Here is a 15,138-nt window from a genome sequence, read left to right on the forward strand (position 1 = left end):
GATCTGCACCTGTCTTCATTCCACCTCAGGGCTCTCCAAACACCACGCAGTCTCTGAGTGTGGTATCTTGGCTTCAAGCCATTTCTAGTAAACATCAAAGAAACGAGAAAAGGGCTTTGCAAGAGGTGAGGAAAGAGAATATTCATAAGCAAGGAAACTGAGCCAATTCCATCAGATGGGTCCCAGTGAAGCATGGAGAGAACATTCTGCTGAAGATGAGAAGCCACTGGCGGAAAGGAACTTCCTGAAGATCATCTGCTTGCCTGTTCTTTTAAACTCTGAGAATGTCTGCATTAGAGATCCTGCACTGCCCATTCTAGGCTGCTGCCTTTCTCAAGGGCATCAGAATGATGGGTAATGATGTACTAAAGACACGGGAACTGTCCTAGGCTTGCTTCCTACTACTACATTTTTAAGAAACTGCTATTGCTATTGGTTTAGAAGTCTTGGTGATCCTTCCTCTTCTGCCACTTTATAAAGTGGATTTATACTGAGGTAAAATTTGTAATAAACACAGTATCCTCAATTTGGGCTCTGATATTCAAGCTTAACATAAATTTAGTTATCTTTAGAAAGAGGCGAAGTAAAATCATCCAGACAGCCTACATATCTACCAGGAGGGTATTTAAAATCCAAAAGTTAATAATAAAAACGGAGTTGTGGAGTCCTGATGGCCTCAGACTGAAGGCTGAACTGGAAACACCAGCAGGTCATCGTGGCTGCTGCACCTTCAGAAGGCGGGAGGACACCGAAGTCATCCTGCTGTGACTACAGGAATGGGGGACAGACTCACATTCACACTGCTGCTGATTTCTCACTGTCTAGTGTTTAGGGAATACGGTGCAAAGAGGGCCAAAACCATGCAGCCCATCTCCTTCTGCAGGTCCAGCCAAACGTGGGGGTCAGGCTTCCCAGCCACACGTGAGTATCACTCCAGGGAGTTCAGCCTGACTGGAAAGCTCAGCATGCAGAAAGCTTGGTTTTTAAGGATGGTTCAACACAGAACTGGAAGGTGGCCTTAACTGCCAACACCTCTGCAGCCTTAAGCAGGTGCTTCTGAAAAAGATACCACTAGGAAAGAACTATACAAAGTTCAGGGAATTATTATACTTCTGTTTTTTTCCTTCCCTGCAGAACTAACTTAAAAACAACTTTTTTTTTCTTTTGGGTGGTAAATAGTAGGCATTTATTTGAAATGAAAAAAAAATTACTTAAGTACCTGGACTATTGCATTTAATCATATATTGTAATTGTGTTACTCTACCTTTTTGCATCAGAGACAGGTATACAATGAACATTCAGAGATCACAGATTGCACACTAGATAGTCATTCTTCAGGCCTTTTACAGAACCACCAAAGACAGACAGTGGGTCCTGTATTACGGTACAAAAGTCCACAGTTAGTCCAGTCTTAGCCAGTATCTTCCATTTACTTCTGTTGCTGTACAAATAATTGACCATTACCAGGGCTTACAAGTTAATAACAGGACAAAAAATATACATTGCACTGACACAAAAAGTCAGCTGTGTTAATAATCATGCAACAAGTAACCAAACTTGCTGAAATTAAAAATACTTTCTAAAAACAGTTTTAACGGCATAAATATTTTATACACAGTTCATTTACCAAAACAAAATGTATTTAAATGATACAAAGCAAAAATAAGTTTCTACCAACTTTACACATAAGAAAGTGCAAAATAACTTATCTAGAGTGTTTTGCTATTATCCAGATGGATGGCTGCTATGGGCAGCTATTCTCTTCCTCAAAAACATGACATTACAGATGCACACTACACACAGATGTTAGGATACATGGATGAATAAAAGGATGGATGAATGGATGAGTGAACAGACTACAGGAATCAGGCAGGAGCCCTGTGAGGTACTCTCAGAGAAAGAATACAGACCACATATAGGAAGGTGTGCATGTTGAGGATGTATGTTGGTAAACAAAAAAGAGATCCAGAGAAATAATTAGTTTATGTATGTGCGTGTACTAGGATGTATGAGTGAGTCCGTGATTTCTGCATTAGAAGCAAAAGGAAAAGACCCGACTGAACGAAACAGTTGCCCACAGCACCAGCTGCCGAGGAAATACGATCATGAGGGTTTTGGTTTCCACCTTCTAGTTACGGAAATTGTGTTGGAAAGTTTAAGAGTATCATCCCATATCATTTCATATTACAAAGAGGAATAACCGTTAAGTAACTACAGACACACATTCATATATTCAAGTCTTTTAAGAACACCTCTGCCACCGGGTATGGGGTAAGCATGATTCATGGACACAGGGAAGACGCTTCTTTTAAAAAGTGTAGATAACACTGCTACGACTTGTCTAGAGGGCCAGACGGGGGTTACGCCCGTGGTTACATGGTAGCACAGTTTCTGCAACTGTCGGACATCAGCATCACTGATGAGAACTGGAGTGAGATGGTGATGGGGGCGGGACAGGGTGGGGAGCAAGACACAGAAAGAAAACAGAACACAACTTTTCTTCAAGTCAAAGTATTAATGCCAATAATCTTTTTATTAACAAGTATATCTGAACTTTTAGAAATGGAGTGTTTTAATCAGTTTTGATATGTAATCATAAATAGACTGTAGGCTCAAACCCAGGTAAATAAATATTTAAATTTAGTAAGCATAAGGCACTAAAGCAGCCTTTAGATTTTCTCTTGGAGACCTAGTTATCGGGAAGAACATGTTTGTTCTTAAGCTGGTTTCAGCCCATTAGGTACAAGATCACCATTGTACCAAATGCCTATTTTTGAATGCATGTGCATATATGTGCATTTTAGTGCATAAGTGTGCCTCTCACCAGGGTCTAAAGATGAAAAGCTGGAAAAGCCAAAGCCACTGTCCTTTGTATACCTCCATGAGGTTGTGAAGGTCTGTCCTTCCTTCCTTGGGCCGTTAATGATCCTACATTTTTCAAATCACAGGGCTTTTAGAATTGTTCATAATATTATCACTAAGTATCTGAAAATGTTAAAATCTAGATTAACTGTTTTCATTTGTTTTTATATATATATTATATATATATATATATGTACATAACACACATTTAAAAAAGTCCCACCACCAAAGCCTTTTTTCTGGAAACTAAACTTATCTCTTAACTCTTCCAGCTTTAATCCCCCGGATTGGTGTGTTCTGTATCCAACTAGTAGAACAAATTAAATAACTAAATATTAAAATACTGTAATTATATTCATAGCAAAAACAAAAAAATAGACATCGATACAGTATAAATCTCACTGTTTTCAGGTAGATGACATTAAATGGTAAGGTTAATCTTAAGCAGTTCTGACATGATCCAGTTTTACAACAAAGTTTATATGTTAGTTCTGTACACTTTTTTCTCCCCCTCCTTTTTGAAAATAAGCTATAGTAGAACATCAGTGTCACCAAAGACACATACTTATTATGTTCTATGCAAGAGAAGCAAATTTTGGGTTTCATGCAAATATATTTCCATTAGTTGAGACAGGGCTGTTTTCTGCGCTGCATCAGTCTCCTGACCACTTGTAGGCGACGCTCAGAAGGTAGCTTTGACTGAACAGGAGTCCGCATGTAAGTCGAGAAGGGGCCTTGCTACATAAGAACAACACTGAGGTGGTGTGCAGCCAGGCACGAGGTGCCTGAATATTTCCAGTCTACCTGATGGCTGGACTCCTATTCTCCCACACTGTTTCCTAAAGAAGGTCCACATCATTTTGGTTACTAGCCTAGTTTAAGTGGAGATACTGTGGGCAACTTGAAAGAAATGACATCAGGCACACAGGCTGGTTTGAAAGGAAAAAAAAAAGACCACAGATAATATCTTTGAGGATTTAAAAAAACATATTTATAATTAATCGGTAAGTGAGGGATGTCAGACAAACCATAAGTAGTTCATTGAGTTAGTGGTTTAGTTGAAGTTTCATGTTACAGGCAGTTAAGTCCTTATTTAGAAAAAAAAAAGGCCTTTGTACCTATTTACAATATACATAGTTACTTGCAAAGAAGTCAGATTTACAACCATTTTCTAAAAGCCTTTTTTTGTTGCTGTTGTTGATTTTTCCAAATAAGGATGAGTAGCTCTATAAAAATGAGATGCAAGAAAAGACAGTTCATAAGTGAGGATTTTCTCTTGGAGACAGCTACTGGCGTCAGGGAGAACTAGACACTGGAAGCGTCGCTCCTAGGAACCACCTCATATTCTTCTCGTGCTGTTCACCTGAATAGCATCTGGCCCGTGACTGTACTCTACACCCGTTTTATTCAATGATCCCTTTGATTTCAACACTTCAAACACGCAGTATGAAGAGATGTGTAAACGGAGACTGTTTTCAATGCCTTCCAAGCGGTGATAGGGGAATCGGGAAGGGGTCTACAGACCGTCGTCTCCACTCAGCTTGTTGAATCTTTAACAGTTTCGAGGCCCATCTTCTGAACCCCTCTCATGTTGCAAGTTATAATAACAGTTCTGACAAACACGCACTGGGGATGAAATTTTCAAGCGTTTGATTTCAGATTGAAATCGACTGCACCTAAAAAAGAGAAAAAAACAATGAGTTACAATGAGTCTTCTCCGTGCTTGACCACTGAGGCCAGAAACATAATCCAGTGGAAAGCTTATAGTAAAATGCCAAAGGCCATACTGGTTTGTACCATGTGGCTGACAGAAAGGAATGCCATAATATATATTTCAGTCTATGAAGTAATGTTAAACCAGGGAAGCTATCTGACTGCAGAGAATAAAACAAAAATACAAAACAGAGTTGAGATTTTTCCCTCACAATGAAGTCAAAGTGTGAGACTATTCTGGTTTCTCAGACTGGTTTTCCTGGCCTGTAAACCTGAGAGGTATGTCAGTGCCTTTACTTGGAGATGGACACTTTGTTCTTAGAAATGAGAAGACTTGTGGCCCATTTTTGTACAAGACTGCTCACTAGCAAGTTCCATTGTGCTTTTAAACATTTTGATTGATATACTCCCCAGTCATTTCTTTTTCTTTCTTTCTTTCTTTTTTTTTTTTTTTTTTTGAGTTAGAGTCTCACTGTTGCCCAGGCGATCCTTCCAACTCAGTCTTCCAAGTTGCTGGAACCATGCCACCATGCCCAGTTAATTTTTTGATTTATTGTAGAGACGAAGTCTTGCCAGGTTGCCCAGGCTGGTCTTGAACCCCTGGGCTCAGGCAGTACTCTTGCTTCGGCCTCCCAAAGAGCTGGGGTTATTGGCATGAGCCACCATGCCCAGCATCCCAGTCATTTTGTAGGTAGTTTGGCTTTTCTTGTTCAGTTTAAATGCCCTCATTTCCTATTTATCTTGATAGAATTCCTTGAAGTAGACTATTCTTAAGTGGTGTTCAAATTCTCTAAAGTGTTCAGAGTTCCTATTCCTGGAATAAAGCAGAGTATGACCCAGGATGTGGTGTTCAATCACTTTAAGTTTGGATTTTTACCACGAGTGAAAAGGAGATTGATGTGATTGATGGCCACACCATAAATCTACCAGTAAAAATAACCAAAGAATAAATGAAGCACTACAAGCTAATGGGGCTTAGAAGACTGCCACTGGACCTTGAGGAACCCTCCGGAATGTCACAGCTCTTTACCATGCAGGACCTGGAGCTCACAGGCAGTTGTGTGCCCCTGGACCTTGCTTCCTGTCGTACCTGCTTCATCAGAGCCGATCAGTGTTCGGTCAGAGTTTCCCATCCAACACTTGATAGCAATGGATAATCTAAACAATCACCTATGTTTAAACAATATTTTGAAAATTAAACTAAAAAAACAGATGTGTACTAGTGTACATCGGGGGAAGTTCACTATCAGACATCACTAAAGTGTTACATTTTATAAAGCAGGCCTTTTATGGCACAGAGCCACTGGACAGGACACTCTGCCAGCCTAACAGAAGTTTCTATCAGGAACGGCTGGCAGCAAAATACTGGCTGCTTCACCTTGAGTCAGACTGTCTGGGAGAAAAGGTTTATGGAAAAAAAAACTGTAACACCTTTCACAGCATACCTATGTTGCCAGACTCTAGACTCGACACTTTATAACACTCCTATATATGATCTTATTTAATTCTTTTAACACCACTAAGAGGAAAGGGTTTATTATGCACACTTCACAGATGAAGAAACTGAAGCTCAGAGAGGTTTTCTAACTTGCCTGAGGCAACACAACAGAAAGTAGCACAATGAGCATTTGATCAGTGTGAACCCAAAGACCATGCCCTTCCCCATAAGGCAATGCTGCCTGCAGACCCACAGTAACAGCCCCAAGAGCAGATACGCCATTTGGGAGTAATGTGCTTTCTGTGAAAGGGCTCTGAAGTAAGGCAATGCAAGCACTGACGTGCCCTGCACATACAATCTTTTTTGCCGTCTGGTAGATAAAGAAAGGACAGTGCAAGTGTATCTGGGACCCCCAGGTAGGACAGAGAGAATGTCCGAATCAACAGTGCTGGGACAGCTGATGGGGGAGAAACAGATCTCCATTGGGCATCCAGCCCCCACATAAATTCCAAATGAACCAAAGATCTAAATGTGAAAAATAAAACTCTGAAACTTTTTAAAGAAAATAAAGTTACTTTAAGGTACAAAAAACAAATATCCATAAAGTATAATAAATGGCACTACAAAAAAACTTGCGTGCGATGCCAGGTGCAGTGGCTCACGACTATAATCCCAGCACTTTTGGAGGCTGAGGTAAGAGGATTGCCTGAGCCCATGGGTTCAAGACCAGCCTGGGCAACATGGCGTGACCTCATCTCTACAATAAATCAAAAAATTAGTCAGGCGTAGTGGCACATGCCTATAGTTCCAGCTACTTGGAAGGCTGAAGCAGAAGGATTGCCTGAGTCCAGCAGGTCAAGGCTGCAGTGGTTGTGAACATGCCACTGCACTCCAACCTGGGTGACAGAGTGAGACTCTGACTCAAAAAACAAAAACCAAACAAACAAAAAATCAAACCAAAACCCAAACCAAACCAAACCAAACAAAACAAACTTGAGTGTGAGAAATAAACATACATAAAGTTAAAACACAAACCAAAGACTGGCAGAAGATGTATGAAAGAAAGGAGTATAGCCCAGAATATGTAGAGAAATCCTAAAGGAGGAAGAATAAACAAACTGGCAAACTTAAGTGGGAGATGGGCAACATTACCGGAGAGGAAACCCAAATTGCCAAGAAGCACATGAAAAGATGTTCAACCTCAGTTGCATTGCAGGTTAAAACAACAAAGCACTATTTTGTAGCTATCAGATTGGCAAAATTGAAAAAGTCTGGCAAGGCCAAGTATGACTGAGACTTTGGAGAGCTTTCACATCCTGCTGGAGGTCGTGTAACTAGCACTACTGCATTGGAGAGTAACTGCGTGATGTTGAGAGACGCTCAAGAATGAGTCTCTGTTCTGTCAATTCCATTCCACCTTCTCTTGGGAAACTACTCCTGTATGTATACTGGAAGGGCGTTATTAGGGTGTGAATTGGACAGTAACATTATTGACAAAATAGAAAAACAAAATAAAAAAGTCCTTAAGAGGCCATCCAAATGGAAATACATTCTGATAATTCATAGAATAAAATAACTGACTAGTTAGAATGACTATACCAGGATAAGTTATCTATATGAAAGGATTTCAAATACTATGCTGAACAAAAAAAGTTACAGAGAGGTACAGACAGTATGTCAAGTTGAAATGTACAGCTGAAAAATACACACAATGACACTATGTAATGTTTACAGAGGCAATATATGCTCATGAAAGTATAAAACATGAAGAAGGGGATGTGATGGTGAAGGGGACAAAGAGGACTTATGCATAGTGTGTGCGTATGTGAAATGTGTCGGTCTAAACACTAGTGTTTAGACCGACACATTTCACATACGTACACAACTTTAAAGCAAATATGAGGACATACTGGCATATGTACCTTCTGAGTCATGGATAACCAGTTGTTTGTGATGACTATTCTATATTTTTGAGTACAGAGCTATTTCATAGCTGTAGTAATAAAAAGGAACAGAGAGAAACTGAAGGCTGGTTTACATGAACACAGCACGCTGCAGTGGGGAGCCCGAGCCCACCAGAACCAGTGTGCAGGCATAATGAACATCAGAGCTTAATCCATGGAAATGCAGAAAGCACGTGTCTCATCTTACTTCTGGCAGAAGAGCTGACCACAGTTCCTGCAGTGGTGTCGTCTTTCTGTGAGTGAAAACCTCACCGAGCAGCCCGAACAGCTATCACCACCTTCGTCCTTCACCCAGTGGTCGGCAGCGGAACGGCCTGGCTGGTCACTCACAGACCAGCTGAAAACTCGGCCTCGACTGTCACCAACGAGGATCCTGCTGTGATCCCTGTGGGAGACACGGCAGAGACTGTTACCATGTGAAGGCTTCTGCTTCTCTGATATGCTTCTTGAGGCTCTCCAGAGTTCAGCGAGTGTTTGTGTTGAGGTGGGGGCTGGTGAGGGTCATGGGGAGACCCCTGATTCACTCAAAGGAAGTGTGTGTAAACAGACAAAAAAAGACTGAGCCCGAATTTCCATTTCCATTTCAACTTTCTATGGGTCAAATCTTGCTGTATCTTTTAAAAACAGGCACAGCTTTTTTTTTTTTTTTAACATTCAGAATTAAAAACCTCCACATTGGTAGTTTTCTTCTTCAGATTCATCTCTTCAAACCACATCTGATAATGCAAACAAAATCTGTTCTCCCCAAAGACTGAGCTGGAATGTGTGGCCTTTGGATGAGCAAATGACCCAGAGGGAAGAGGAGCTGGAAGAAGCCTGTAACTTACTTGGAGACGCCCAAGGCAGTGACCTCGGCCGGATGTGCGTTATCCTTTCGATCGAAGGCGGTGTGCATCGTCAGCTTACTCCTGAACACCAGCTGCCGTTCCCACCGGTACCCTGGGGCGGAGAAGTGGGGGACATGACATAATCAACCGAGTGACACCAGCACTGGGGAGATATACCCTAAGATGGAGGCCTTAAAAGCCAGGAAACCTCTACATACAGTTCTTTTCCAGTTCTTGGCAGCTGCTGCCTTGCTTGATTGTAAAGCAATCTAGCCTAACATTCACGTGGGCCAGTCAGTAGACCATCTCCTTGGAAAAGACAATCTGAAGAAGGGGAACTCTTCAGTGCAAGGAGACGTAGGCGGGGTCTTCAACTGTGAACTTCATCTCTAACTCTATTCTGGGCAGTTTACTGCTAATGCAATTTTATTTATTTACTTGTGGTTAATAATTTGAGCATTTTCATGATTTCATGATTTGTGAATCAATCCAGTTTTTGGTTTGAGATGTTTTTCTTAAAAAAAAAAAAAAAAAAAGTGCCCAGCATATTGCAAACCCCACTGCAGGACAGAATCTCTCAGTCCACTTTACACAAGAAGAAATTTAAGAGGCCTTCCTGTGTGGGTGGCCCAGGTCACAGAGTGCATCAGGGATGGGGCCCAGGGAGGGATAGACCCCACTGCCCCCACCCACCAGCCCTCAGGTCGCTCATAAGGAGTGAGAAATAGAGAGCAGACTTCAAGTTACCAGGTTTCAATCTGCTGTAATTCCGCACCTCAATGGGATTGGGGTGGGGGTGGCTAAGGGGACCCTGCAGGTGGGTTCTGGTCTGACCCTCCGAATAGTTCACGAATATGAAGCCATCCTTCTCATCGAGACTGAGTTGGTCAGACCAACGTCTGGAGTCATCGGAGCCACTGTCGGTACACCAGGTGGCCGTGGCTCGGCATGAGGCAGCCCGAGGTCTGTGACTGGTGCTGCTGGGTTGGCTTGGAGGGTCCTTAGGCTCCTGGCTGATACTCTGCTCATCCACTTCAGAGTCACTACTGTCCTCATCCTGGGCTTCCTGCCCTGGGTGAAACATTGGGAGAGACAGAAAACACGGTCCCATCACAGTTAGACCTGGCTTTGACCTACTGGCATAATTTCTACCAATTATAAGCTACTACAGATATAATATTTTAAGCCAAGTATAGCAAAAAAGAAAATAAATGTCAGGATTCCTGGCCAGAGTGCGGATAGCAACAACAAAAAAACAGAATTTCTGAAAGAGTTCACATAACAGCTTGGTCACAATCCTTAGCATGGTGTTCAGTCTTTGAGCATCTGTTCAGCACCTGTCCCTGCCTCATGCTTCCTCCATAGTCAGCTGGATAGGACCACCTGATGCTCTCCATGCTGCCTCGCCTCAGACGGCAGGTTTTGCCATGTGCTGCTGGCCCTGCCTACCTTACCTTGGCAGTCTCCGTGTGTCCCAAGGTACTCGTCTCTCTCTCTTTTTTTTTTTTTTTGAGTTGGAGTCTCACTCTGTCACCCAGGCTGGAGTGCAGTGGCATACTCAGGGCCACTGTAGACTTGACCTGCTGGGCCATCCAAGTTGCTGGAACGACAGGCATGTGCCACCACGCCCGGCTAATTTTTGATGTACTGTAGAGGTGAAATCTTTCCAAGTTGCCCAGGCTGGTCTCAAACCCATGGGCTCAGGAAATTCTCTCACCCAAAATGCCTCCCAAAATGCTGAGATTATAGGCGTGAACCACCACACCCGGCTGGTACCTGTCTCTTAAGGCACAGCCCGAACACATCTCTGAACACTCCTTCCTCTCACTTCTTACCCGATTCCTCCAACTGAACATATCGCCTTCCTCTGCAGCTCCTGATAGTTCTGTGTTTCTCACATTCTTGAAATCCTCATCCTACACTATTGCTTTTGCACATTTTTTCTACATGACAGTAGAGAAGAGCTTGCGAGAGGGGTTCTTGCATACAGCAGTCAACAAGTACATAACTGCAAAGATTAAGGAATCATTTAATCTTTAATTATTTATTCATTTTTATAGACCAGGTCTCGTTTTGTTACATAGGTGGGAGAGCAGTGGCACAATTAGAGCCTGCGGCAGCCTCTACCTTCTGGGCTCAAGTGATCCTCCTGCCTCAGCCTCCTGAGTAGTTAGGACTACAGGGGCATGCCACCACATCTGGTTAAAGATGAGTGAATTATTGATGAAAACTTTAATTTAAAATTGTGTTCTTCTTCTTCTTTCTATTGTTATTTTGTATTTCTTTACATCAACTCTCCACTCTCTTGCAATAAGGTCTACTGGAGAGAACATTTATGAGAAATAAGTATAGCTGGCTCTCTGTATCTATGGGTTCCATATCCATGGATTCAACTAATTTGCACTGAAAATAACAGGGAAAAGAATGGTGCCTGTACTGAGCATGTACAGACTTTTTTCTTGTCCTGATTCCCTAAATAATAGAGCATAGCAACTAATATGTAGCACTTACAATGTATCAGGTACTATAAGTTATCTGGAGATGATTGAAAATGTACAGGAGGCTGTGCACAGGTTATCTGCAAATACTATGTCATTTTATGTAAGGACTTGACCATTATCACTTTACACAAGAAGAAATTTACACAAAGCTCCTTGGATTCTGAGGGACAACTGTATGTACAACTTAAAAAGGAGAGAAAGCAGCAGTGAGCATGCAAGCACCAGCCTACCACATACCAGGGGAGACCCCAAAAAACCTTGGAACCTATTAATAAAAAATTGTGTATTTATTCTTCCATGTTTAAACTTCAATCTTCTTCAAAGTACTCTCCATTGGATGCAACACACCTATCGAGCTGCTCTTTCTACTGCTCAAAACAGCTTTTGAACTCCTCAATTTTGATGTCTTTTAGTGCTTCTGCCATTTAAAAATTTTACCTCTTCCACATCAGCGAAACATTTCCCCCTGAGGATTTTTTTTCCCTCTGGGGAAATGCAAAAAGTCACTGGGAGCAAGATTTGGTGAAAAGGGAGGGTGGGGCATGAGGAACATGCTGTTTTTTCAGTCAGAAACTACTGAACACTCAGCATGGTGTGGGCAGGTACATTGTCATGGAAGAAGAAACAGTCACCTGTTTGCCACAACTTGGGGCATTTATTTTGCAAACTATGATGCAACCTTCTCAAAACTTCTAGATAAAAATTGGTGAGCTCCTAGAATACACTTACTTAGTGGGGGAAGCCTGTACTATAAAGGACTCACCTTCCAAAAGATAATTCTGGTTTTTTTTTTTTTGGGTCCCTTTCATACACATTTTCTAAGCAAGACAAATAATTTACTTGCCTGCCCCCTGATCACTGGGATTCTAATGGACCGATGGGAATGAAGACTTCACCCCAACGGCTCATAATCATGAACTCTGAGGTCCTCAAACAAGCAGCCTCAAAAGCAGCTTGATTTCCAGTGACCCCCTAGCTTGTCATGCTTTCACTTCAGCAAGTGTCCTCAAGTCTCACTGTCCAGAGTTGGTCCTTCCTGTGGGCTGCCCTTCCTCTCCTGCAGTATGAGCATATAAGGAGGAAGAAGGTATACAGATGGCTCTCTACCCTGAACTTGACCCCTTCTTCCACTTTACCTCATTTCATCTTCCCCTGTTAATTACCGAAGAGCTTTGTTAAGGAGAGGGGAAGTGACCCACTTCTCACCAGACCACTTGACTCAATATCTGACATATATAACAAGACACCCCCAGATGCTTATTGGATTAAATTGAAGTTTTATGCTCCCAAACACCCAGATGACTTTTCTGGTGGGGCTGCAATAGACTATGCGGAAAGTTACATGTACTGTATTAATGTAATACAAGCAATGAAATGTCCTGTCTATGGGGTCTTTTCTGTTTCCTGGAGTAGACAGTAAAGACTCCTTTCAGTCTAAAAAGAGAAGTGATTTGTGTCTTTCTGACAAGTTTTCTTTGGTAACTCCCTCATATTGTCTAAGTCACACTGTATTCTTCATGAGATTATCTGAAGGTCATGCTTAAAACCTGGTCCTTCCCAAGCCGACTTTGTACCAACTGTTCGACATCCACAGCGGCAGCTTCTCCGGAGGTCAGCAATGCAGTGTTAAAGTGCTTCACAAGTGATAGATGAGGGACTGGAAGCCACCAGCTTCCATGTAAATGAATGTCCTGCCTGAGCAGGCCTGCACCAGGTTCTCTCAAGTGCACTCTGGTCTACCTCTGTTTACAAACACAATGCCAACCTGCACTCAACACTGAGCTGGCCCCATGGTGGACAGAACCAACGTGGGACTGGGGTGTGGAGCTTGTCTGACTTATCTGACACCACTCCCTTCAGATCTACTTTGTGTTTTCAGAAGTGAGAGCCCAAGCCTCTGGTGCTCCAGGAAGCCAGTGCTGTGTTTAGTATAGAATGTGGAAGTCACTGAACATTGCCCAGTGAACCAGAAAAAACCTGCATGTCTGCCCAAAGGAATCAACTATAGGCAGTAGCCACACTTCTGCGAGCAGGGCCCACCCTCAGGCTCTTGTTTATGTTGTTGAGGATAAGTTTATCCATAGTGACTTAAAAAAATATGAAAATGATGGAGGAATTCTGTAGAAAGCATGAAATACCTATTTGTGCTTCTGGACAGTCTTCCTGCATTTCTAGGACTTCAGCAGGCTCAGGAGCTGGTGTTTCAGGAACTTGCAAAAATTCCATTCTCCAAAACTAAATTTAAATACAAACATCAAAAAAACAGTTAAAAAAAACAGATTAAGGAAACAATTTTCATGTTACTAGGATGAGGATAAGCTCTCAGGGTTAACTCAATTTCTTTTCTTTGAAGAGTCAGATTTCCCTGTATCTTGTAAAATGTGGCAGGGGACTGCCTACACACATGGCTGTTTCAAAGTGGAAGGAAGGGATTGTGGTCAACTATGAGGGGACCCAAAAGAACCCAGAATTTATTTTTAAAAAATTATGCATTTATTCTTACATGTTTAAACTTCAGTCATCTTCAAAGTACTCCCCATTTGATGCAATACACCTATCAAGATGTTTTTTCCACTGCTCAAAACAGTTTTTGAACTTGTCAGTTTTTATGCCTTTGAGTGCTTCTGACATTTTTTTGTTTGACCTCTTCCACATTGGCAAAACGTCTCCCTTTGTAAACTTTTTCATCCGGGGAAACAAAAAGAAGTCACTGGGGTAAGATTAGGGTGAATAGGGTGGGTGGGGCATGGAGTCAAACAGTTTTTGGTCAAAAACTGTTGACCACTCAGTGCGGTGTGGGCAGGTGCACTTGTAAATCACCCATCATGAAATGGGCAAATGTTCTGAAAGAATCTAAAAAAAAAAAAATCATTGAAGCTGAACGTAGCTTCTCACAGCAATGTTACCTGGTCCACTGATGCTGACGGGTTCCTAGAGCACTCACCTAGCGGGAGACACCTGAACTACAAGGGGCCTGCCCTCCAAAGATAATTCTGGTTTTTTTTGATACCCTCATAAGTTTAAACCACAGTTCCACTAAGTCAACCACTTTGATTCTTATAAAAACCTCCTGGAGTCTCGCACACACGGGTGCACAACTCTAAGAAAGCATGCAGTACCCGGAATACCCCATGCGTGGCCATGGAGCTGTTTATATGGCTCTGCAGACTTCACAATCTGAAAGAAACACTACTCTTGAGGAAGTACTCTGGGTAAGTGTGCTTGTGTGTGTGTGGGCGTGTGCACTGTCTGAGGCATAGGGTATGGTATGGGAGTGGGCTGATGGCCTCATGGCTTCTCAGAATGTGACTATGACTAAAGAGGGTGGTCATCAGCGGCTCTCGGCTTTCACAAAGGACACAGTTAAACAGGCACAAAAATCTCCTAAGACAAAAAAACCCCCAAAACCTCAAGTATTTGAACAGACAACAGACATACACATTCTACTTATTTTATTTTCTGTAGAGGCCCAGCACATAGAGACCTAAGAGAAAGAGAAATCGCTCAAGGCTTCAGGCAGGATCCTCTGGCATTCTTGGCAGGGAAAGCACCGGGGCTCAGAGGCATTTTCCTGCTCTGTGGTTCTTGGTAGAGAAGAGACTGACTCTGCTTACCATGCTTCCCTAAGAAGCACCCAAAGTTCTAGTATTACAAGCATGAGCTGCTGTGCCCAGCCATTTTCTGATTTTTTTTATTTTTTATTTTTTTTGAGTTGGAGTTTCACTCTGTTGCCCAGATTGGAGTGCAGTAGCTCGACCTGATGGGCTCTGGCGATCCTTCCACTCAGTCTTCCAAGTAGCTGGAACTACAGGTGCACACTACCATGCCCTACT

General features: G+C 42.3%; 1 protein-coding gene across 1 annotated transcript in view; it reads right to left on the reverse strand.

The window, feature by feature from the left end:
* Positions 1 to 1,216: 1,216 nt before the first annotated feature.
* Positions 1,217 to 15,138, reverse strand: part of WDFY3 (WD repeat and FYVE domain containing 3) — a 257,771-nt gene continuing 243,849 nt past the window's right edge. Inside the window, exons 62-66 of the mRNA XM_008065474.2 lie at positions 13,444 to 13,540; positions 9,552 to 9,875; positions 8,805 to 8,916; positions 8,165 to 8,362; positions 1,217 to 4,538 (exon numbers count right to left, since the gene is read on the reverse strand). Coding sequence (XP_008063665.1) covers positions 4,415 to 4,538; positions 8,165 to 8,362; positions 8,805 to 8,916; positions 9,552 to 9,875; positions 13,444 to 13,540 — 855 coding nt within the window. The 3' untranslated portion in view covers positions 1,217 to 4,414. The remainder of the gene's footprint in view (positions 4,539 to 8,164; positions 8,363 to 8,804; positions 8,917 to 9,551; positions 9,876 to 13,443; positions 13,541 to 15,138) is intronic.

The sequence above is a fragment of the Carlito syrichta genome, unplaced genomic scaffold (genome assembly GCF_000164805.1).
Source record: "Carlito syrichta isolate Samal-C Ts95f unplaced genomic scaffold, Tarsius_syrichta-2.0.1 Scaffold308491, whole genome shotgun sequence".
Classification (NCBI taxonomy): Eukaryota; Metazoa; Chordata; class Mammalia; order Primates; family Tarsiidae; genus Carlito; species Carlito syrichta.